At 38.4% G+C, this 25,169-nt stretch overlaps 1 protein-coding gene across 1 annotated transcript in view; it reads left to right on the forward strand.

Moving 5' to 3' along the window:
• Nucleotides 1-25,169, forward strand: part of LOC150091659 (ras and EF-hand domain-containing protein-like) — a 215,918-nt gene that overhangs the window by 107,426 nt on the left and 83,323 nt on the right. Inside the window, exons 8-10 of the mRNA XM_090369154.1 lie at nt 697-772; nt 7,477-7,565; nt 12,866-12,987. Of these exons, the coding sequence (XP_090225280.1) occupies nt 697-772; nt 7,477-7,565; nt 12,866-12,987 (287 nt within the window). The remainder of the gene's footprint in view (nt 1-696; nt 773-7,476; nt 7,566-12,865; nt 12,988-25,169) is intronic.

The following is a 25,169-nucleotide window of genomic DNA, read 5'->3' on the forward strand; positions in this document are numbered from 1 at the left end:
CTTTTCCTTCCCCCCCTTTAATCAACATATATCGCTCCCAGAATACACAGTATTTTCATTATTAGCACTAGTTAAATTATAGATATATACCTACTACATTCTACAAATAACAATAAAAATAATTTTATATATATATATTGTGTGTGTAATTAGAAATACTGGCTTTCACCAGTATTAAACAATAAAATTGAGAATGGATGGAAACAGAAAAGTATAGAAACTGAAGGAACAATAACTGTAATAAATTTTATAAAATATTAGAAGAGCTCAATATGGTTAAAATATCTAAAAGTAAAATAAAACTATAACATCATAGAGGAATATGGCTAAGGAGAAATGTTACATAAATCTTATAGTAAACCAGCTGAACAAGAAAGTGCAGAAAACTAAGGACACAAAAAAAATAATGCAGTAAAGTTAAAACAAGATATGTGGATTTGATTGTGATGCAGATTTCATTTGCTAAGTTTACAAAGCATTTATATGTGGTTGGCAGTGTAATGATTGTGAGATTCCATTAAAGATAATTGTTCTTTTAATTTATTGTGTTTCTGTCTTGAATCTTTAACGCCATAAACATTTGAAGCTACATTCTTATGTCATTAATTTGTTTTCCTTTTTTATTGAAGTTAATTTATAATTCCTTTTAGTAAAAAGAAATGATTTGTGCCACAGCTTTGAACAATTTATTTTCAGTGATGCAAATCAAAGGCTTCAGGATACTAATGATGCATTAAGAGTAGCTGCATATAAAAGACAAGATTTTAACAAGGTTAGATAATTTGTTTAATGCAGTTATTTTAACACATGCATGTATTATGTACAAAGCCAGTGTTAACCTGAATTTGGGTCCAGGGTGAGAAACTTCATTAAGTGGCACTAATACTTGCTGGCATTCTTGGCATGACTTCAATTGGCACCCTGGTATGTTAGTGCCTTAGATGATTGTCTGGTTAACCTCTCCTTAACACTGGCCCTAACTATGTAAATATTGAGTCATTGGCTAATTAATTTTTTTTAAAACAGAATTAAAGTAAAAATAGACTTAAACCATTACTACATATGCCTAGCTTTTAAATTACACTAGATGTTTACTATGAAGAACAGTTACTTCCTAAAGAGAGAAGTATGCCTATCCCTCAATTTACACCATACTTTATTTCCAAGTTTTTGATTTACCCTAGTCAAGAAAATGCAACCAGTTTTGTTTTACACAATAAAAAACTCTTTCCATGGTTATTACACATATTTTACAAGATTTTTAAATTTAAATATGCACGATACATGTATATTATTATGCAGTCTTGTATTTGTCTTATGTCCCATGGAGCTGAAAGTTTTTATGAAAAGAGATGAATTGTGTGGCATCCATTTAAATACTACACACACCAGTTTTCAGTTTGCAATGTGCACTGTTTTAGTCATTTCAGTTTCTTCCAAAGTCATTTTAAAGGGCCATTTTACCTTCATTGTAACATCATTTCAAAATTGTATACCTCTTTTGTAGAATCAAACTTTTCAGTGAACCGTCCAGCAGTATATATATTTTAAAAGAATGAATGTGTAAAACAGTTATTTTTATTTTATTTTTTTAAGCCATGTTCCTTACATAAATACAAATATGCATAAAACAGCTCAGCTCCCAGTGTAGGGACTTTCATGAAATTTTATATTTAGATCTTTTGGAAAGCTTTATCGAGCTATTCCAAATTTGATTAAAACCAGCAAATTAAATTAAAAAGAAAAACCAGCAAATTAAATTAAAAAGAAAAACCAGCAAATTAAATTAAAATTGAATGTGGTATTGCTTGTGAAGATATATACATATATCTACACTGCCCTACCATTAATATTCAGACACCTGAACACCTACAAATATCCTTTATTTACAGGAAAACTTAATAACATGTGCTGAAACTGTTAGCCTTTGACAGCCTTTTCCTCATAACACTCTCCACCAGTTTTTTGTAAATTTCATCCAATATTTTCTGCCATTTGACTTTCAAAGCAGCAACCAGTTCAGCTCTGTGTTTCGGGCAGTATCTCCTGACATGCACCTGATGATCTAATTCATCCCAGAAGTTCTCTAGGATTGAGGTTAGAGCTCTTGGCTGGCCAGTCCAACTTTCTGACACTCACATCCTCAAACCAATCTGTCACAAAGCAAGCAGTATGACGTGAATTGTTGTCTTGTTGAAGCAGGTATAGATCTTACTTGATGTGCTGCCACCAACATTATTGTACAGAATGTTTAGTCATGGTTTTGTCCAAAACAATTAATGGTTCTAGACTAAACCATGAAAGTCACTCCCAGACCATCATGTTGCCTCTGGGCATCTGCCACACCCAGGCACAATTGTCACTCTGTGACTGTGACTCATCACTCCAAAACACAACTTTCCATTGGTTTCCGATGCAAGAGTAGCAGACCTTATGCCAAACTACATGACCCAGTGATGTCCATGAAAATATCCCCTAAATCATGATACCATTGCATCTGGCCTGCTTTTATCCAACTGTGTAGTCTGGTTGCAGCTGTTCACCTTCTTTCCATTAAATATGCACTCTTTCATCATCATGATGGAGCTGGAACTTTAATTTATTAGATCAGGTGACTTTTCCAGTTGTCAGTGTCCGGGAATGGTGCTCCCCTGCCCATTGCAGGCCTAGGTGTCAATGATGGTCAGTCAACATGGGCAAATGAAGCTGCCATCTACTCTGTTGACAACAAGGGAGGTTAGGCAGGTGAAGGCAGATTACAAGAAATCTTTGGCAAAAGATGCTAAGAGAAACAGCAAGGATTTCTTTACTTATATAAACTCTAAAAGGAAGGGGATGAATCTGATTGGTCCACTGGATATCGAAAGTTCGGCTGTTGATGATCCTGCTCAGATAGCAAACAAACTGAATGAGTATTTTGCATCTACATTGACACATGAGGAATTATTAAGGTTTGAAAATGGCAGAAGGTTATCAAATTGTAGCAGGATACTTAATGATTTTGTAATAACTGAGAGCAAAGTGCAGGAGAAATTGTTGAAGTTAAACATAAGAAAGGCACCTGGGGTGGATGGGATCTATCCAGTTATATTAAAGGAGGTGGCAAAGGAACTAAGCAAACCCTTAGCCATAATTATGAGAGCATCCTTGGACTCAGGGGAGGTCCCCACGGACTGGAGATATGCAAATGTATCCCCAATTCACAAAGGCGGATTGAAGGGTGACACGAGTAATTACAGATCAGTTAGTTTAACTTCTGTTCCGGGTAAAATAATGGAGTCACTGGTTAAAGATGCATTGCAGGATCATCTAGACAAGACTGCAGCAATAATTCAGTCACAGCATGGGTTTGTTAAGGGAAAGTCTTGTCTGACAAATTTGATAGGGTATTATGATGTGGTGACAAAGGAAGTGGATGCAAAAAATAAAATTGATATCATATATTTGGATTTTAGGAAAGCTTTTGACACTGTTGCACATGGAAGACTATTGTACAAATTGGAGCAGAATGGTATTAAGGGTAAGTTGCTACAATGGATAAAAGGATGGTTGAGTGGGAGAAGACAGAGGGTGGTAATTAATGGTTCCTGCTCTTCGTGGACTAATGTTATTAGTGGAGTCCCACAGGATTCGGTTTTGGGTCCACTGTTGTTTTGTATATTTATCAACGATGGTGATGAAGGTATATCAGGCTTAGTGTCGAAGTTTGCAGATGATACAAAGGTTGGCAGGGTTGTTAATGACAGTAATGGCAGTGTGCTACTGCAACAGGATCTAGATAATTTGGGCAGATGGGCTAAGAAGTGGCAACTGAAGTTTAACCTTGACAAATGCAAAGTACTGCATATGGGTAAAAGTAACCCTAGAGAAAAGTACCAACTGTGTGGTACTACACTTAAGGTGGTAGAAAATGAAAAAGACCTGGGAGTAATTGTGCAGTCAGATATGAAGTTTTCTGAGCAATGCAGACAGGCTGCAACGGCAGGTCATTGGGTTTTGTCAATGATATATAGGAATTTTGCTAGCAGGGAAAAGGAGGTGATTGTCCCTCTGTATAAGGCAATGGTCAGGCCGTGCCTTGAGTACTGCATACAGGTCTGGAGGCCTCATTTTAGGAAGGACATAGATTTGCTTGAGCGTGTACAGAGAAGGGCAATAAGACTGGTGAGGGGAATGAAGGGATCCTCTTACCAAGAGAGGCTTAAGTTCTGCAAATTGCAGTGGCTGGAGACTAGGCACCTGCGCAGTGATCTGATTAAGGTGTATAAGGCCTTGAATGGGTTGAACACGCTGAATTCTGATGGGATCCTTCCACTTGTTCAGATTACGAACCTAAGGGGGCATAAATTCAAATTAAGAACAGACAGATGTAGAATAGATGTGCGGAAATTTGCCTTTAGCCAGCAGGTGGTTAATTGCTGGAACAAACTTCCATCTGTCATTGTGGAAGTTGATAGGTTAAATAAATTTAAGAAGGAACTGGACAGGCATTTGGAGGGAATGGTGTGATTTTTTTTTTTTTTTTTTTTTTTGGCTGATGCTGCATAAGCTCATACACTAGCTTTCTTGCATCACATGCCACTACTACTACTACTAACTGTCCATGTGCCCATGTTGTTTATCAGACCAGGTGACTTTTCCAGTTGCCCAGTGTCCAGGAATGGTGCTTCCCTGCTCATTGCAGGCCAAAGTGTTGATGATGGCCAGTCAACATGGGCACATGAATAGGTTGTTGTCTGCTCTGTAGGCCTATCTTCATAAGAGGATGGTGTGCTCAGAAATATTTCTCTGTGCTTTCTGGTTGTAGTCTTACCATTAATTGAATGATTGTGAGCCGTCTGTTGTTCTGAACAGCATGTGAAAAACTGCCATTCACCTTTACTGTTAGCCAGTGGTGGCTTCCCTTCCCACCACATTGGATGGTTGCACGTTTCTCTTCTGACCATTCCTGCCATACCTTCACTACAGTTGTCTTTCAACAGTTCACAATGCCTGCAGGTGCTGGCATTGTGCTGATATCCTGCCCCTGCTTTCCTAGTGCCACAAATCATTCCCCGTTCAAACTCCATCATGCCCTTCTCTTTCGACATTGTATTAGCTTTGTACTGATGAACTGAGAGGCACTATCCATGCCATCACTATATATGCTACGTCGGTCAGTGACATCACTCCTAGGTTCTGTGGGATGCATCCACTTGTGGAGATGGGTGGTCATAATGTTTTGGCTTATGAGTTTATATGCATAACCCATGCATGTTATCTAGCTTGTTCTTTTTGTGGTGAGTGCTAAAGTTGCTTCTTTATACTATATAAATCTGAGATCACACATTAAACAATGCACTTTTGCTTCTGATAACATAGTGACTTGCTATAAGCATGCAATTTGTGGTAGGACATTCATTATGAAAAAAAAATAGGCATGGACTGTTCTTTGTATTGTGATTTTGTGAGATCATAAAGTATCCTTGTTAGCCTTGTTTTGGCAGCTACCTCAGTATTATTAACAGTTTGTATTTACTCTTAAATTGTTTCCATACTCTTTGTACTGAAACTCTTGAGACACCAGTAAATCTGGTCATTAATTCAGTGGTTTCATGAACTTACTTTTCAGGATAGAATTATACTAGTATGACATGAACATTTATTACAGTTTTCTTCAGTTGATTAGGTAACTGCTTCCCTGTCATGTTTTTCTTCAGCAAGAATAGGGCATCATTACAAGGTATCCTGTTGTTACTGAAGAATAACATGCTAGTAACTTCTGATTCAAATTAAAAATAATCTTGTCAGTAATCTTGTCACATTCCCCTCAGTGATGTTACAAACAAGTTTGGCTACACACACATGCATGCACACACATAAAGTTATCTTTTTAAAACAAACACTATGAAATTTTATTTTATACAGGTATATATGAGGGAATCATTATTCTGTTTGGAGTGAGGCTGAGCCCTTTAAACCGGTCCTGCATCAAATAAGTCCTTTTACTGATAAATGTTATTGTATTAATTTGAGACAGAGCATCATGCATTTTACTTAAGTGCCCATATTCATTGGTTATCAATTCAAGTGCAACCTGAACTTAGGTTGCACTTGAGAATTCTCTAAAGAAGTCAATAAATGAGTTGAAATAGCAGTGTCATTTGTCAAATGGGAGTTACATATAGATTGGTCTCTTCTTGTGATGACATCTTATGTGTAGCAGCAGCAGGATGAGGGAGAACTAGCTTATTGCAGTGGATTATTGTCAGAAATGGGAACAAAGATTTTTTTCACTACACTTGCAGTGAACATATTAGAACTCTCAACCATTGAGAAAGGCTTATCGAATTCTAGTACCAGTTAGGCTTTGCTCACACATATTTTTTGATTTCCAGACAAATAGGTGCTTCCGTAGCCAGGTGGGAAGGAGCAGCAGTGCGTAGCACACACTTCTTGATTAGACTGGGGTTCGAGCCCGTCACCACCAAATACGGAGAATGCGGAAAGGTCAGGGAATGACCACCGCATATCCTGGAGCAATATGGCCTTAGTTGCTAATGCTCCTAAAAAAAAAAAAAAAAAAAAAAACAGACAAATATTTCTCACTTTCTCTCAGATTAACATTTATCACAATACATGTGGCACTGTAATAAATGTTAACTGTTACTAAAGCTTTTGCAATAAGCAGTAAAGGCTAAGTTCCTATTATTGTCTGTAATACAGTTACAGGTTGGTGTTGCATTGCTGCATGATGGTAGAGTGTAAGGTTACTGTCCCTGGGTGTACTTGTATGGGAACTCAGAGCCGACTGGGCTAGCCAGGTGGGTAAAGTGCCTGCCTGCCAACCCAAAGGTCGCGGTTTCGAATCCTGCCTCAGGCTTGGATCACAGTAAAATGCAAAAACTTTGGGAGGTGCATTATGGCCACAGAAGCTGATGTGTCAACAACTAACAAAAAAAAAAACAAAAAACAAATGGGAACGAAGAATTATCTTTTGATCTCAGGTTTCTGCTGCTGCTGGTAAATGAAAGTACTGCTGGGAAGAAAGTACAGAAACTGCAACTTGTTACAACTGACTTGATCATGACGACTAACTTGATCAGTTAACCTGATCAATATTTGTAAAATTCCTTAAGAAAAGCTCTGGAAGGTAAATGTTTACTGTAGACAGTGATGTGAAAAAAAAAAACCTTTTTTTTTTTTCTCTGTTCTAGTTAAACAAATTTTTGTGAGAAAGATGGATAATTATGCATTACTAATTACTGGTGTAACTTTTTTAAAATAGTAGTTTCTAGTTATTTTCTACAACTACTAGCAAGAATAGCAGTTCACCGCAAATACCCTATTTGTGGATATTGATGATAATAGATAATTTCTAGGAAATTACCCCCCCTCCAAATTCATATTTTTTACTGAGAAATAAAATGGAGTTTTAAAAATAAAATAACCTCTGGTAACCTAATTTGTTTAATAGTGCACTTTTAAAATTTTCAGATACCAGAATTTTCTTTGAAGTGTAATAAAAGAGGTTCTGTCATAGGAAACTATTTAAATTCGTCAGTATCTGACCACCAGTACACAAGGTGAGTATCCTTTGGTATGTGCTTTAATAATGGAGGACTCTAGGGAGGGGGGGGGAGTTTGATACAAATTTGTATCAAATATTTGTATGTCTGTTAGTATTAGCTTGAGTAGTAGTGGAAAATGATGCAAGAAAGCAAGCTTATAAACCATCAGACAAAAAAAAAAAAAACCCCTCCCACATCACCTGTCCATCCCTTCCAATAATTTGTCTAGTCTTTCTTTGAATTTATTCAAACTACCCACCTTCACAACAACAGATAGAAGTTCTAACCTTCAACCATGCACTAGCTCAAGGCAAACTTCCACACGTCTGTCCTGCAACAGTCCTTCCCCCCTGATGTGTGTAGTCTGAGCAAGAGGAAGAATGCAGTCAGCATTGAGTTTGCTCAATCCATTCAAAGCTTTAAGTAACTCAATCAGATCATCTTGCAGGTGCCTAGTCTCCAGATGCTGTAGCTGCAAAACTGAAGACTTTCTTGGTAATACCACCATTTCATTCCCTTCACCATTCCTGTTGCCTTACTCTGCACCCATTCCAGCAGATAAATAAATCTTTAATGCCAAGTATATACATACAAACAGCAATGTATCCCCAATTCACAAAGGGGGATCGAAGGGTGACACGAGTAATTACAGACCAGTTAGTTTAACTTCTGTTCCGGGTAAATTGACTGTACAGGGAAATAGAGTGGGCTAGTAAATCAGAGAGTCTTATAATGGAGGATTTCAATTTCCCAGATAATGACTGGAATTTGTGGGTTGTTCACTCACACACTAGCAAGGCGTTTTTGGATTTATTGGATTATTGTTTTCTATAGCAGCATGTTTGGGAGGGAACTTCATGCATTAAGAATCTGCACATAAAGGAATCACTAGGGGGCAGTGATCACAGTGTGCTAAAGGCGGATTTACTCAAAGAGGTAACTACCATCAATCAGGGGTAAAGGGAAGGGTTTTTGCTTCTGTAAAGGTGACTACAGTGGTCTGAGGCGGTATTTAAATTCTATATGGTGGGACCAACTGATGATGCTACCAACAGCAAATTCAAAATAGGAAGCATTCAAAGAATTAGTCTTGGAAGCTACTGGGCTTTTCATACCAACTAAGAAATATTGTTCAAGTTTTAGGCCTAAATGGATGTCAGATAAATTAATGAGACATGTGGCAGAGAAGACAAATGCATGGAATACATATACATTAATGGGCGACACAGAAGCCTATGATAGATATAAGCTGGTCTGTAACCAAATCACAAAGGAAGTTAGGCAGGCAAAGGCAGATTATGAGAAATCTTTGGCAAAAGGATGCAAAGAAAAACAGCAAACTGTTCTTTACTTATGTAAATTCTAGAAGGAAGGGAATGAATCAGAATGGTCCACTGGATATCGATGGTTCAACTGTTGATGATCCTGCTCAGGTAGTTAACAAACTAAATGAGTATTTTGAGGAGTTATTCAGGGAGGGGAATGCCATTGGTAAATTAATCTCTGACAGTGAGCTAGATGATATTGGAATAACTGAGTACAAAGTGGAGGAGAAATTGATGAAGATAAACATAAGAAAGGCACCTGGGGTGGATGGGTTCTATTCAGCTATATTAAAGGAGGCAGAAAGGAAGTAAGCAAACCCTTAGCCATAATTACGAGAGCTTCCTTGGGAGGTACCCATGGACTGGAGATGCAAATTTGACCCCAATTCACAAAGGAGGATCAAAGAGCAACACAAGTAATTACAGACCTGTTAGTTTAACTTCTGTTCCAAGGGAAATTAAAGGAGGCACTGGTAAAAGAAGCATTGCAGGGTCATCTAGACAAGACTTCAGTTATAGCTCGGGCACAGCATGGTTTTGTTGAGGGGAAGTCTTGACTGAATAATTTGATTGGATAGTATTTAGTATTAGTAATGGCTGCATGGTGCAAGAAGGCCTTTGGCTTATGCTGCACCAGACAAAAAAAAAACCCTGAATAAAACAATGATAAAAAAAATATATATAATAATAATAATTAATAAAAGAAAAGGAAATTACACCTATCATCCTATGCGCTTCCCTCACCCGAAGGTAGTATCCAGACGACCTTTGAATTTCCCCAAACTGTCAACCTCTACCACCCATGTAGGCAACTTATTCCAGTAATTTATAACTCGCTGGCTAAAATAAAACTTCCTGTAGTCCAATCTAAACATTTCTCCCCGTAACTTGAATTTATGTCCCCTAGTTCTAGCATCATTTATAATCTTGAAAATTTTGTCCTCATTCATTTTACTGATGCCTCTCAGAGCCTTAAACACCTCAATCAAATCTCCTCTAAGGTGTCTAGTTTCCAAACTCTGCAACCCACATATTCGAAGTCTTTCTTCATAAGGATGCCCTTTTGCCGATCTCACCAGGTGAGTTACCCGTCTTTGCACCCTTTCAAGAAGCTCGATGTCTTTCTTTAGGTGTGGTCTCTATACTTGAACACAGTATTCCAAGTGTCGTCTAACAAAAGCCTTATATAATGGGATTATCATGTACCCATCTCTACTTGCAAAAGTTCGATAGATCATCAATAGGACACCATGGGCCTTCCTTGCAACCTGTTTTACAATGCTCAGAGAATTTCATGTCTGATTGTATCGTAACACCCAAGTCCTTTCCTCCAGTACTGGGTTTAGTTGAACTCCATTAAGTGAATAAGTTATTTTGGGATTACTGTTTCCCAGGTGTAATACCTTAAACTTTGTTGGATTAAAGCATAGTTGCCATTTTTCTGACCATTCCTGAAGTCTATCTAGGTCTCCCTGAAGAAGTTCAGCTTTACAGTGATCATTAACTACTCTACTAATTTTAACATCATCTGCAAATTTAGACATCACGCCCTCTATCCCTTCATCGATGTCATTTATGAAAATTAAAAACAACAGTGGTCCTAATACTGATCCTTGGGGAACCCCACTTTTTACATCAACCCAATCTGAGGAATAGCCATATATCACAACCCTCTGCCTCCTGCCCTGAAGCCATCCTGCTATCTATGTAAGGATAGCTCACATAGTTAGCCCAGTGATTTCAACCTGTTCCAGCTTATAAAGCAACCGCTCATGTGGGACTGAGTCAAAAGCTTTGCTGAAATCTAAATAAACAATGTCGAAATTATTCCCTAAATCCAGCTCGTGAGTGACCATTTCAAAATAGTGAACCAGATTTGTTAAACATGATTTTCCCTTTACAAGACCATGCTGAGTATCCTTGAGAATTTCAATTCTATCAAAATGATCCTGAATTCCACACTTGGCTCCATGATTTTCCCTACCACTGAAGTCAGACTGTCAGGTCAATAATTTCCCACTTCACTCTTAAAGCCACCCTTATGTATGGGAGATACATTGGCACTTTTCTACTCCAAAAGAATCTCCCCAGAGTCTAGTGATGCTCGCATAATTAGCCTCAATGGTTCAATGCACTCACTTGCTGCTTCCCTTAAGATTATAGGGTATATTCCATCAACTCCAGGAGCCTTACTGGCCTGTAGGCTCGAAAGTTTTTTTCATTAAATAATCTTGCGAAATTTCAATATCATTAATTACATATTTTTCAACTTCGCTCCCACAATTTCCCATTGTCACAAAAGGCTTTTCATTTGTAAATACTGATGCAAAATAACTGCTGAGTTTATCTGCAATGGCAGCTGGTATATTTAATACTATCCCCTTTCCCTTACGTAAAAGTCCGATCTGGTTTGTCCTATTCTTCTTGGCATTTATATATGTGAAGAATTCCTTATCCCCCCTCTTTGCTCTGTTTGCTAGTGCTTTCTCAAATACTATATGATACTATGATGTAGTCACAAAGGAACTGGATGCAGGGAATAACTTTGATATCATATATTTGAATCTTAGAAAGGCTTTTGGTACTGTTGCACATGGAAGACTGCTGCACAAATTGGAGCAGTGTGTCATTTGAGGCAAATTGCTGTTATGGATAGAGGGATGGTTGAGTGGGAGAAGACAGAGTGGTTATCAGTGGACACTGCTCTTCATGGACTAATTTTATTAGTGGAGTCCCTCAGGGTTCAGTGTTGGGTCCGTTGTTGTTTTCTGTATTTATTAATGATATTGATATATCAGTTTGCAGACGATATGAATGTTGACAGGGTTGTAAATGACAGTACGCTGCTGCAACAGAATCTAGAAAAGTTGAGCAGATGGGCTGAGAGGTGGCAACTGAAGTTTAACATTGACAAATATAAAGTACTGCATATGGGAAGCAGTAACTCCAGAGTAACATATCAACTGTGTGGTACTACGCTAACAGTAGTCAAGAGTGAAAAGGACCTGGGGGTAATTGTGCAGGTAGATATGAAGTTTTTTGAGCACTGCAGATGGTCTGCAAGACGGTCATAGTGTCTTGTCAATGATATACAAGACTTTTTCTAGTAGGGATAACCCTTGTATAAGGCAATGGTCAGGCCACACCTTGAGTAATGTATACAGGTCTGGAACGAGTACAGAGAAGAGCAACAAGATTAGTGAATGGAACAAAGGGTTGCTCTTATGAAGAAAGGCTAAAGTTTTGTGAATTACAATGATTGGAGATTAGGCACCTATGAGGTGATCTGATTAAGGTGTATAAAGCCTTGAATCTTTTGAGCATGCTCAATGCTGATGGAATTCTTCTTCTTGCTTAGAATAATTGCCTGAGAGGGAATAAATTCAAATTGAGAAAAGACAGTTGTAGGATAGATGTGCGGAAGTTTTCCTTTAGCCAGTGTGTGGTTGATTGCTGGAACAAACTTCCATCTGTCGTAGAAGTTGATAGCTTAAATAGATTCAAGGCAAAACTAGACAACCATTTTGTGTGAGTGAATGGGTTCAATTAGAAGATTTTTTTTTTTTTTTGGCTGATATATAAGCTTGCTTTCTTACATCATGTGCCCTTACTAATGCTAAAATCATTTAGCTCCCTGTTAGAGTTTAGTAAACTAGATACCACTTGTGTATGAAATATATATTGTGAGTTATTATATACTGTAAAAAACTAAAATTTTTATGTTATGATTTTGACTGCACATTCTAGTGATTATTAAACTAAATATAATGTTTAAAATAAACAAAACAAAATTATATTATTTGCATTTTTCAAGTAATGCTTGTCGATATATTCTAGTAGATAAGAACCTTCCTCGGCAGTGATAATATATAAATATTATATTATGAAATATATATAGAATGAGATGTAAATTGCATAGTAAAATGAATAACTGCAAACATAAAATTGAGTGTGACTTCATATTTTTTTTTTTTTTTTTGTTTATTGTAGATCTTTTAAAGATCATATTAACAAAGGCTCAGAGATTTGGAAATCAGATGCATGGGATCATAAATCTAATCCATCTAAGTTATCATCTCTAAGAACAGAAGAAGATTTTGGGGATGATGGTGGTAGGTTGTATCTTAAATGTTGAAACATTTAGTGTTTTTCATATTTTGGTGCTGAGTTAGTCAGTCTTGTGTGAAGCAATCAGATTTTCTCCACTGGAAAGCTCAGTCTATCATCGTACAAAAGAGATAAACAAGAATGATCAAACATAACACAGACATTTAGAATTCCAGAACATTCACCAAAAATTATGAACAATAGCTGTCCACAATTCTCGTTGAATTTTTTTTTTTTTTTTTTTTTTTTTGTGGTCAGTAATTGTAATTCTCATTTCTTCAAAATTCATTTGATGATCATATTTTCATGTTTGGACATGAGCAAGGTTGCAAAGCAATTTTAAAAACTCTAGCAACCTGCTTTTTTTGTTACATGCTCATTGATCAGACTCAACCTGTAGTAGTAGTAATAGTAGTGGCATGTGATGCAAGAAAGCAAGTGTATGAGTTTATGCAACATCAGCCAGAAAAAAAAAAGAAAATCACACCATTCCCTCCAAATGCCTGTCCAGTTCCTCCTTAAATTTATTTAACCTATCAAATTCCACAACGACAGATGGAAGTTTGTTCCAGCAATTAACCACCCGCTGGCTAAAGACAAATTTCCGCACATCTATTCTACATCTGTCCTTTCTTAATTTGAATTTATGCCCCCTTAGGTTCGTAATCTGAATAAGTGGAAGGATCCCATCAGAAATCAGCGTGCTCAACCCATTCAAGGCCTTATACACCTTAATCAGATCACTGCGCAGGTGCCTAGTCTCCAGCCACTGCAATTTGCAGAACTTAAGCCTCTCTTGGTAAGAGGATCCCTTCATTCCCCTCACCAGTCTTGTTGTCCTTCTCTGTACACGCTCAAGCAAATCTACATCCTTCCTAAAATCCTTCCTCCAGACCTGTACGCAGTACTCAAGGCACAGCCTAACCATTGCCTTATACAGAGGGACAATCACCTCCTTTTCCCTGCTAGCAAAATTCCTATATATCATTGACAAAACCCCATGACCTGCTCTTGCAGCCTGTCTGCATTGCTCAGAAAACTTCATATCTGACTGCACAATTACTCCGAGGTCTTTTTCATTTTCTACCACCTTAAGTGTAGTACCACACAGTTGGTACTCTGTATCATCTGCAAACTTCAGCACTAAGCCTAATATACCTTCATCAATATCATTGATAAATATACAAAACAACAATGGACCCAACACCGAACCCTGTGGGACTCCACTAATAACATTAGTCCAGGAAGAGCAGCACCCATTGATTACCACCCTCTGTCTTCTCCCACTTAACCATCCTTTTATCCATTGTAGCAACTTACCCTTAATACCATTCTGCTCCAATTTGTCATTCAAGTGCCGTGATATGTCAACACTGGCAGAAGTGTAAGAATTTCTGACACTGCAGAGCCAAATGCATTTTATAAACTATTAATGAACAAATCGCTGCTAGTGAATATGTAAATTTTTGAAGAACACTAAATTTTATCTGCTACCATCCTAATTTCTTGTTAACCTGCAGACAGTTATACAAATCTCCTGCCAATAGAAAAATAATAACTTACAGTTAACAGATTTTTGACATTCTCCAGGGGAATGTCCCACGTACAGAATGAAAGGGTAATAGCTATTGTTCCAAAAAGAAAAGGCACATAAATTTTGACCAACTTCCTGAATGTATAACCTCCATTAAATAGATATTCTCTGTGCATAATATAATGATCGTAGGATTTTTTCAACCATTTACTTTTTTTGTATATATTTATATTTTTGTGTTATGTATTCAGTTATTGAAAATATATATTAATATTAGCATTAGCATTAGTAAAGCCATTGATGCAAGAAAGCAAACTTATGCAGTATCAAAAAATGTATACATACAGTCTTTTGTGTGGAAATTCTGTATCCATTTCTTTCTGTCCGTTTTATGACTTTGTTTATGGCTACTTGTAATTGTCGTTCTATTGTCCACATATATTGTGGACAATAGAATATGTGGAAATGATAAAGTCATCTGCATAAACAGTTGTGATAACGTTGGCTGGTATTTGTTCTATTATTGTGCTGAAGTGGACTGCAAAAAAGTGTGGCACTTAGTACGGGTTCTGGAAAGTGTATTGTTAAGTTGAAATTGGTATGTTCGATTTTTAAGAAAATTTCATATGTATACAGGTAGGTGTCCTATAAGACCAAGTTGGTGCAGTCCTCTAAGGATACCATAGCACCATGTAGTATCATATGCTTTCTAAATATCAAAATTAACTATGATTTGATGTTGTTTTCTGAAGAAAGTGTTTCTTACCTGATTTTCCAAATGTATATGTACCCCAAAAAAAAAAAAAAAAAAAAAACCCTTAAATTTATTTAGGCTATCAACTTCCACAACAAGAGATGGAAGTCTGTTCCACCAATTAACTACCTGCTGGCTAAAAACAAATTTCTGCACATGTGTTCTACATCTGTCTTTCCTCAATTTGAATCTATGCCCAGCCCACTCAGGTTCTTAATCTGAGCAAGAGAAAGAATCCCATCAGAATTGAGCATGCTCAACCCATTCAAATGGCCCTCAGTCCCCAGCAGCTTTCACTCTCCCTCTTACGGCAGCGAGAGGATCAGAGTGGAAGCAGAGGGTGCTAAGAATCTCTGGGTACGACCAGGCTGCCATGCACGGAAATTGAACTTGGCCTGTTATAACGTACGATCACTCATCGGTGAAGACAGGATATTAGAGCTGGAAAAGGAATTAGAAAATGTGAATTGGAATATCATCGGTTTGGCTGAAACAAGAAGAAGAAATGAATCACTTATAAGTTTATCAAGTGGAAATCTGCTGTACACCAATGGAAACAGTGAAAGGAGTGAAGGTGGAGTTGGCTTTCTGGTCCATAAAGATTTTAAAAACAACATTTTGGAATTCAAAAGTACATCACCAAGGGTGTCAAGACTAATACTCAAGATTTCTAAGAGGTACAAGCTAAAGATTATAATGATTTATGCACCAACATCGAGCCATGATGATGAAGAGGTTGAAGAAATGTACACTGAAATTGAGAGTCTTCTAGATGAACAGAAAACCCACTACACTATTATTATGGGGGACTTCACTGCTAAGGTTGGAAAAAGGCAAAACAGCGCAGAAAGAGGAACTATAGGAAATTTTGGAATTGGTGAAAGAAATAAAAGAGGTGAAAGACTTGTGGAATTTGCAGAATCTCAAGGAATGTCAGTAATGAACACTTTTTTCAAGAAAAGGGTGAACAGAAAGTGGACATGGAAGAGTCCAAATAGATTAACAACTAATGAAATCGACTTCATCCTCACTAACAGAAGATATATTGTGAATGATGTTACCATCCTGAATAAGGTAAATGTTGGAAGTGATCACAGAATGGTAAGATGTACACTTGATATAGATGTAGGAAAGGAAAGGAAAAAACTGACTCGAGTAAATAATACAAAGGTCTTTGAAATAACAGAGGAGGAGAAAAAGCAGTATGTACTGGAACTGAAGAACAAGTTTGAGCTTCTGCAGACTGCTCAAGACCAAGATATCGACGAGGAATATTACAACTTTCTGAAAGTGATAAAGCCCAAGAAACCTATAGGGAAACAGAAATCCAAAGAAGAAAAAATTAGTCAAGAAACACTTGTCATGATGAACCAAAGACGACAAATGAAGAGAAAGAAGAACACTGACAGGGAGAAAATTGAGTATACTGAGTTATGCAAAGCCATTAGAAAGAGACTCAGAGAGGACATAAGAAGATTTAACACAAGAAAAGTAGAACAAGCATTAAGGGAAAACAAAGGATTTAAATCAGCAGCCATGAGCAGTAATACAGAAAGACAAATGATACTGAAACTGAAGAATAGCGATGGTGTAGTTATAAACAGCAGAGAAGGCATAATTCAAATAGCAGAAGACTACTATAGAGAATTATACAAGGAGCGAGGGAATGATACCAGCAGTGGGGAAGATGGATTGCAAAGTAGCAACACATACGACATACCCGATATTCTTCCTGATGAGGTAGAACATGCATTGAAGAAAATGAAGAATCGGAAAGCTCCGGGGGAAGATGAAGTTACTGTAGAGTTGTTAAAATTGGGAGGAAGAGACATAACACAAAAACTGGCAAGGCTCTTCACAAAGTGCATTAGAAAAGGTGTGATGCCTAAGCAGTGGAATAATGCAATCATAGTTTTGCTGCATAAGAAAGGAGATAAATCAGAAATTGGAAATTATAGACCAATTAGCTTATTATCCCATATCTACAAGTTGTTCACAAGGGTCATTACTAACAGATTAGAAAGAATACTTGATGAGAATCAACCGAAAGAGCAAGCTGGCTTTAGGACAGGATTCTCAACTATGAATCACCTTCACGTAATATCACAGCTAATGGAGAAAGCAAATGAATATAAAACACCATTATGCCTGGCATTTGTGGATTATGAAAAGGCATTTGACTCCATACAGCATAAGGCAATGTTTCGGGCACTGGAAAGACAAGGCATAGATACTCCATATATTATGATTTTGAAGAAAATATATGAGAGTGCTACATCCTTTATTAGACTAGACAAAGACAGTAGCAAATTTAAAATCGAGAAAGGAGTTCGACAAGGAGACACAATATCTCCGAAGCTGTTTACTGCTGCCCTTGAGGAAGCTTTCAGAAGATTAGACTGGTCGCAGAAAGGAGTCAATGTGAACGGAGAGCACCTAAACCATTTACGATTTGCAGATGACATTGTGGTCATAAGCCACGATCTCAAAGAATTAGAGGAAAATCTTAATCAGTTATGCACAGTTAGTAAGGATTTTGGACTAAAGATGAATATGGCTAAAACAAAAGTAATGATGAACAAGTATGCCACGGAAAGGGAAATAATGATTGAAGGAGCAGTAATTGAAAAGGTGGAGTCATATACTTATCTGGGACAAGTTATTAGCTGTAATAATGATAAATGGCTGGAAGTCAAGAGAAGACAAGAGAAGCCTGAAAAACAAGATGCATGGTATTTCAGAGACTGCTGGGAGCCATTGCGGTACAAGTAAACACATGGGTTGTGTTAGGGTAGCTAAGAATAGAAACAGGTGCAGGTATACTTGCGTGTACACCAATGCTAGGAGTTTAGTAAATAAATTTGATGAATTTGAGGTATTGCTCAAAACATCGAAGGCAGATATTGTTGGGATATCAGAGACATGGTGTCACACAGATATAAGGGATGCAGAACTGCAATTTGGGGAGTACAACGTCTACAGAAAGGATAGACAGGATAGGAAGGGGGGAGGTGTTATGCTATTAGTTAAGAAACACATAAAAACCAAGGAAGTGAAGCCAGTCGACATCGCTGGACAGTGCAGTGTGGAGTCAGTTTGGTGTGACATAAACATTGGGAGATCAAAATTGAGAGTAGGAGTGTGCTATAGGCCTAATGACTCTGATGAGTATAATAAGGAACTGTACAGGGAAATAGAGTGGGCCAGTAAATCAGAGTGTCTTATAATGGCAGATTTTAATTTCCCAGATATTGACTGGAATTTGGGGGCTGGTTACTCACACACTAGCAGGGCTTTTGTGGATTTATTGGATGATTGTTTTCTACATCAGCATGTTCGGGAGGCAACTAGAGGGAGTAATACTCTTGATTTGATTATCAGCAGTGATTCTTCATGCATTAAGAATCTGCAGATAAACGAACCACTAGGTGGCAGTGATCACAGTGTGCTGAAGTGGGATTTACTCAAAGAGGTAACTACCATTAGGGGTAAAGGGAAGGGTTATTGCTTCCGTAAAGGCGACTACGATGGACTGAGACAGTATTTAAATTCTATACAGTGGGACCAACTGATGATGTTACCAACAGCAAATTCAAAATGGGAAGCATTCAAAGAACTTATCTTGGAAGCTACTAGGCTTTACATACCAACTAAGAAATATTGTTCAAGGTTTAGGCCAAAATGGATGTCGGATGAACTAATGAGGCATATGGCAGAGAAGAAAAATGCATGGGATACATACAAATTAACACATGACACAGAAGCCTATGATAGATACAAGTTGATATGCAACCAAGTTACAAAGGAGGTTAGGCAGGCGAAGGCAGATTACGAGAAATCCTTGGCAAGGGATGCAAAGAAAAACAGCAAAGAGTTCTTTACTTATGTAAACTCTAGAAGGAAGGGGGTGAATCAGATTGGTCCACTTGATATTGATGGGTCAAGTGTTGATGATCCTGCTCAGGTAGCTAACAAACTAAATGAATATTTTGCATCGACATTCACACATGAGGAGTTATTCAGCGAGGGGAATGCCAGAGGTGTATTCAACTCTAGCAGTAAGCTACAGAATCTTGAAATAACTGGGAGTAAAGTGGAGGAGAAACTGTTGAAGATAAACACAAGAAAGGCACCCGGGGTGGATGGGATCTATCCAGTTATATTAAAGGAGGCAGCAAAGGAAGTAAGCAAACCCTTAGCCATAATTATGAGAGCTTCCTTGGACTCAGGGGAGGTACCCATAGACTGGAAATGTGCAAATGTGACCCCAATTCACAAAGGAGGATCAAAGGCTGACACAAGTAATTATAGACCTGTGAGCTTAACTTCTGTTCCAGGAAAATTAATGGAGGCACTGGTTAAAGAAGCACTGCAGGATCATTTAGACAAGACTTCAGTTATAGCTCAGACACAGCATGGTTTTGTTAAGGGGAAGTCTTGCCTGACCAACTTGATTGGATACTATGATGCAGTCACAAAAGAACTGGATGCAGGGAATAACTTTGATATTATATACTTGGATCTTAGAAAGGCTTTTGATACTGTTGCACATGGAAGACTGCTACACAAATTGGAGCAGTGTGACATTGGAGGCAAATTGCTGCTATGGATAAAGGGGTGGTTGAGGGGGAGAAGGCAGAGAGTGGTAATCAATGGACACTGCTCATCGTGGACTGATGTTATTAGTGGAGTCCCTCAGGGCTCAGTGTTGGGTCCATTATTGTTTTCTGTATTTATAAATGATATTGATGATGGTATATCGGGCTTAATGTCCAAGTTTGCAGACGATACAAAGGTTGGCAGGGTTGTCAAGGACACTACTGACACTATGCTGCTGCAACAGGATCTGGAAAGGTTGAGCAGATGGGCTGAGAGGTGGCAAATGAAGTTTAACATTGATAAATGTAAAGTACTACACATGGGAAACAGCAACCCCAGAGCAACGTATCAACTCTGTGGTACTACACTGACAGTGGTAGAGAATGAAAGGGACTTGGGGGTGGTTGTGCAGGCAGATATGAAGTTCTCTGAGCAGTGCAGAAGGGCTGCAAGAGTAGCTCATGGAGTATTGTCAATGATATACAGGAATTTTTCCAGCAGGGATAAGGAGGTGATTATTCCATTGTATAAGGCGATGGTCAGGCCACACCTAGAGTACTGTATACAGGTCTGGAGGCCTCATTTCAAGAAGGATGTAGAGCTGCTGGAACGAGTACAGAGAAGGGCAACAAGATTAGTGAATGGAACAAAGGGGTGCTCTTACGAAGAAAGGTTTAAGTTTTGCAAATTACAATGTCTGGAGACTAGGCACCAGCGAGGTGATCTGATAGAGGTGTATAAAGCCTTGAATGGTTTAAGCATGCTCAATGCTGATGGGATTCTTCCTCTAGCTTGGATCTTAGAAAGGCTTTTGATACTGTTGCACATGGAAGACTGCTACACAAATTGGAGCAGTGTGACATTGGAGGCAAATTGCTGCTATGGATAAAGGGGTGGTTGAGGGGGAGAAGGCAGAGAGTGGTAATCAATGGACACTGCTCATCGTGGACTGATGTTATTAGTGGAGTCCCTCAGGGCTCAGTGTTGGGTCCATTATTGTTTTCTGTATTTATAAATGATATTGATGATGGTATATCGGGCTTAATGTCCAAGTTTGCAGACGATACAAAGGTTGGCAGGGTTGTCAAGGACACTACTGACACTATGCTGCTGCAACAGGATCTGGAAAGGTTGAGCAGATGGGCTGAGAGGTGGCAAATGAAGTTTAACATTGATAAATGTAAAGTACTACACATGGGAAACAGCAACCCCAGAGCAACGTATCAACTCTGTGGTACTACACTGACAGTGGTAGAGAATGAAAGGGACTTGGGGGTGGTTGTGCAGGCAGATATGAAGTTCTCTGAGCAGTGCAGAAGGGCTGCAAGAGTAGCTCATGGAGTATTGTCAATGATATACAGGAATTTTTCCAGCAGGGATAAGGAGGTGATTATTCCATTGTATAAGGCGATGGTCAGGCCACACCTAGAGTACTGTATACAGGTCTGGAGGCCTCATTTCAAGAAGGATGTAGAGCTGCTGGAACGAGTACAGAGAAGGGCAACAAGATTAGTGAATGGAACAAAGGGGTGCTCTTACGAAGAAAGGTTTAAGTTTTGCAAATTACAATGTCTGGAGACTAGGCACCAGCGAGGTGATCTGATAGAGGTGTATAAAGCCTTGAATGGTTTAAGCATGCTCAATGCTGATGGGATTCTTCCTCTAGCTCAGAAAAATCACCTGAGAGGGCATAAATTCAAATTGAGGAAAGACAGATGTAGGATAGACGTGCGGAAATTTGCCTTTAGCCAGCGGGTGGTTGGTTGGTGGAACAGACTTCCATCCCTTGTGGTGGAGGTTGATAGCCTAAATAAGTTTAAGGCTCAGCTGGACAGGTATTTTGAACGAACAGAGGGGTGAAGTGGAAGTGGGTTTTTTTTTTTTTTTTTTTTTTTTTTTTTGGCTGATGCTGCATAAGCTTGCTTTCTTGCATCAAATGCCTCTACTAATGCTAATGCTAATGCTAAAGAATAAATTTTGGATGGATAGCATTCAGGAAATATAGTCACATACTGAAGAGCAATATCCCAGTTTGTCTGAAACGTAAAATAATGAATCAATGTATACTCCCCACCATGACTTATGGAAGTGAAACTTGGGCACTCACCAAAAGAATGGAAGAGAAGCTGAGAACTACACAGTGAAGAATGGAATGAATTATATTGGGAATCAGACTGTTAGATAAGAAGAGAAACACATGGATTAGGCAGCAAACTCAAGTAAAGGACATTCTTATCAAAACTAAAGAACTAAAATGGTCTTGGGCAGGACACATAGCTAGAAGACATGATGACAGATGGACTAAGAAAATAACAGAATGGTACCCAAGAGGAGCTAGAAGAAAACCTGGAAGACAAAGGCGGAGATGGATAGATGAAATTCATGAGTTTTTGAGTAGTAAATGGATGGCCAGTGCTCAAAACAGAAGGAACTGGAAAGTTGCTGGAGAGGCCTTCATCCTGCAGTGGATTGAAAATGGCTGATGATGATGATGAACCCATTCAAGGCCTTATACACCTCAATCAGATCACCTCACATGTGCCTACTCTCCAGGCGTTGCAATTTGCAGAACTTAAGCCTTTCTTGGTAAGAGCACCCCTTTGTTCCCCTCACCAATCTTGTTGCCCTTCTTTGTAATTGTTTCAATTTCTACTCTACATCCTTTCTAAAATGAGACCTCCAGACCTGTACACAGTACTCAAGGTGTGGCCTTACCATTGCCTTGTACAACTGGATAATTGCCTCCCTGTCCCTGCTAGTAAAATTACTATATATCATTGACAAGACTCCATGACCTGCCCTGGCAACCTGTCTGAACTATTCAGCAAACTTCATATCTGACTACACGATTACCCCCAGATCCTTTTCATTCTCCACTACTCTGAGTGTAGTACCAACAAGTTGATACGGTACTCTGGGATTACTGCTACCCATAAAGAGTACTTTACATTTGTCAATGTTAAACTTCAGTTACCACCTCTCAGTCCATTTGCCCAACTTATCTAGATCCAGTTGGAGTAGCATACTGTCTTTATTGTTGCTAACAACCCTGCCAACCTTTGTATTATCTGCAAACTTGGACATTAAGCCTGATATACTTACATCAATATCATTGATGAATACGCAAAACAACAATGGGGTCCAGCACGTGACCCCGGGGAACTCCACTAATAACATTCGTCCACGAAGAGCAGTGTCCGTTAATTACCACTCTCTGTCATCTCCCACTCAACCATCCCTTTATCCATTGTAGCAACTTACCCTTAATGCCATACTGCTCCAATCTGTACAGCAGTCTTCCGCGTGCAACAGTATCAAAAACTATCCTGAAATCCAAATATATGATATCAAAATCATTTTTTTCATCCAGTTCCATTGCGACCACATCATAGCATCCAATCAAATTGGTCAGACAAGATCTTCCTTTAACAAATCCATGCTGTGTCTTAACTATTACTGCAGTCTTGTCTAGATGATCCTGCAATGCTTCTTTAAGCAGTGACTCCATTATTTTCCCCAGAAAACAAGTTTAACTAACAGGTCTATAGTTACTTGTGTCACCTATTTGAACCCCCTTTGTGAATTGGTGATACATTTGCACACCTTCAGTCCATGGGGACCTCTCCTGAGTCCAAGGAAGCCCTTATAATTATGGCTAAGGGTTTGCTTACTTGCTTTGATATAACTGGATAGATCCCATCTACCCCAGGTGCCTCCTTATGTTTAACTTCAACAATTTCTCTTCCACTTTGCTCTCATTTATGACAAAGTAACTTAGCTCTTTGTTAGAGTTTGATAAACTTCTGGCATTCCCCTCCTTGAATAACTCCCCATGTGTGAATGTAGATGCAAAATACTCATTCAGTTTATCAGCTACCTGAGCATAATCATCAATAGTCAACCCATCTATGTCAAGTGGTCCAATCTGATTTATCTCTTTCCTTCTAGAGTTTACATAAGTAAAGAACTCTTTGCTGCTTTGCTTTGCATCCTTTGCCAAAGATTTCTCATAATCTGCCTTCGCCTGCTTAACCTCCTTTGTAACTTGATTACAGACTATTTTATATGTGCCATAGGCTTCTGTGTCACCTAATTATTTATATGCATCCCATACATTTTCTTCTCTGCCACGAGCCACAAAGATATTTGTTGACATTAAACTTGAACTTCTTTAGACTGTAATTTTCAAGAAAGACACATGAAGGAAGGTTGTTCCAGAAAACGGGAGTTGAATGAATAAATGAGGAAAATGGAAAGTTGGTTCTGTGAGTTTGAAGTTGGACACTAAATGGCTGGTGGCAGCATGTGTTAGGACTGTTTTGAAAGAGAGAGCAGGAATTATAGAAGCCACTTCAGAAGAACAGTACCCATGGAATTATCTGTAGAAAAGGCATGCAGCAGAAACAGTATGTCTAGAGTGGAGCGAGACAGTGAGTGGAGAGATTCTGTTAGAGATGAGTCATTAATTAACCTAACTGCCCTCTTCTGAATGGAATCTAGAAGCCTGAGAGAGGTTTTGGGGGTACCGCCCCAGATGTGGGAACAATATTCCATGGTAGGGCGGATTTGCGATTTGTACAGAGTGAACAGCCTTTTGGAAGAAAAGTAATGCCGAGAGCAAAAGAGAGAAAGCCAAGTTTTAGGCCTAAACCTTGAACAGTATTTCTTAGTTGTTTTGAAAAGCCTAGTAGCCTCTAAGATTAAGTCCCTGAAAGCTCTCCATTTAGAATTCAACATTGATAACATCATCAGTTGATCCTACTTTATAGAATTTAAAACTGTCTGAGACCCCGTATGAAAGCAAAAGCCCTTCCCTTTACCCTTGGTGGTAGTTACATCTTCATGTAAATCCCACATCAGTACATTGTGTTCACTATCACCCAGTGGTTCCTTTATCTGCAAATTCTTAATGCATGAATAATCACTGCTGATTATCAGATCAAGAGTATTACTCCCTCTGTTAGCCTCTTGAACATGTTGCTGTAGAAAACAGTCATCCAATACATCCATAAAAGTCTTGCTAGTGTGCGAGTGACCAATCCACAAGTTCCACTCAATATCTTGAAAATTAAAATCCTCCATTATAAGGCATTCTGATTTACTGCACAATTGCTCATTATACTCATAAGATTCATTAGACCTATAACACACACCTACTCTCATTTTCCCTTTCCCATTTCTTATGTCACTCCAAACTGACATAGAACTGCTGTGTAAGGAGGGGATTGGTGTTTTCACCCTAGAAATAACCGAATGCAATTTCCTACAAGGAAGTGGTAAACACTTTATATGGTAGATGC

This window comes from Mastigoproctus giganteus, chromosome 1, assembly GCF_048544385.1.
Source record: "Mastigoproctus giganteus isolate SK-2022 chromosome 1, ASM4854438v1, whole genome shotgun sequence".
Classification (NCBI taxonomy): Eukaryota; Metazoa; Arthropoda; class Arachnida; order Uropygi; family Thelyphonidae; genus Mastigoproctus; species Mastigoproctus giganteus.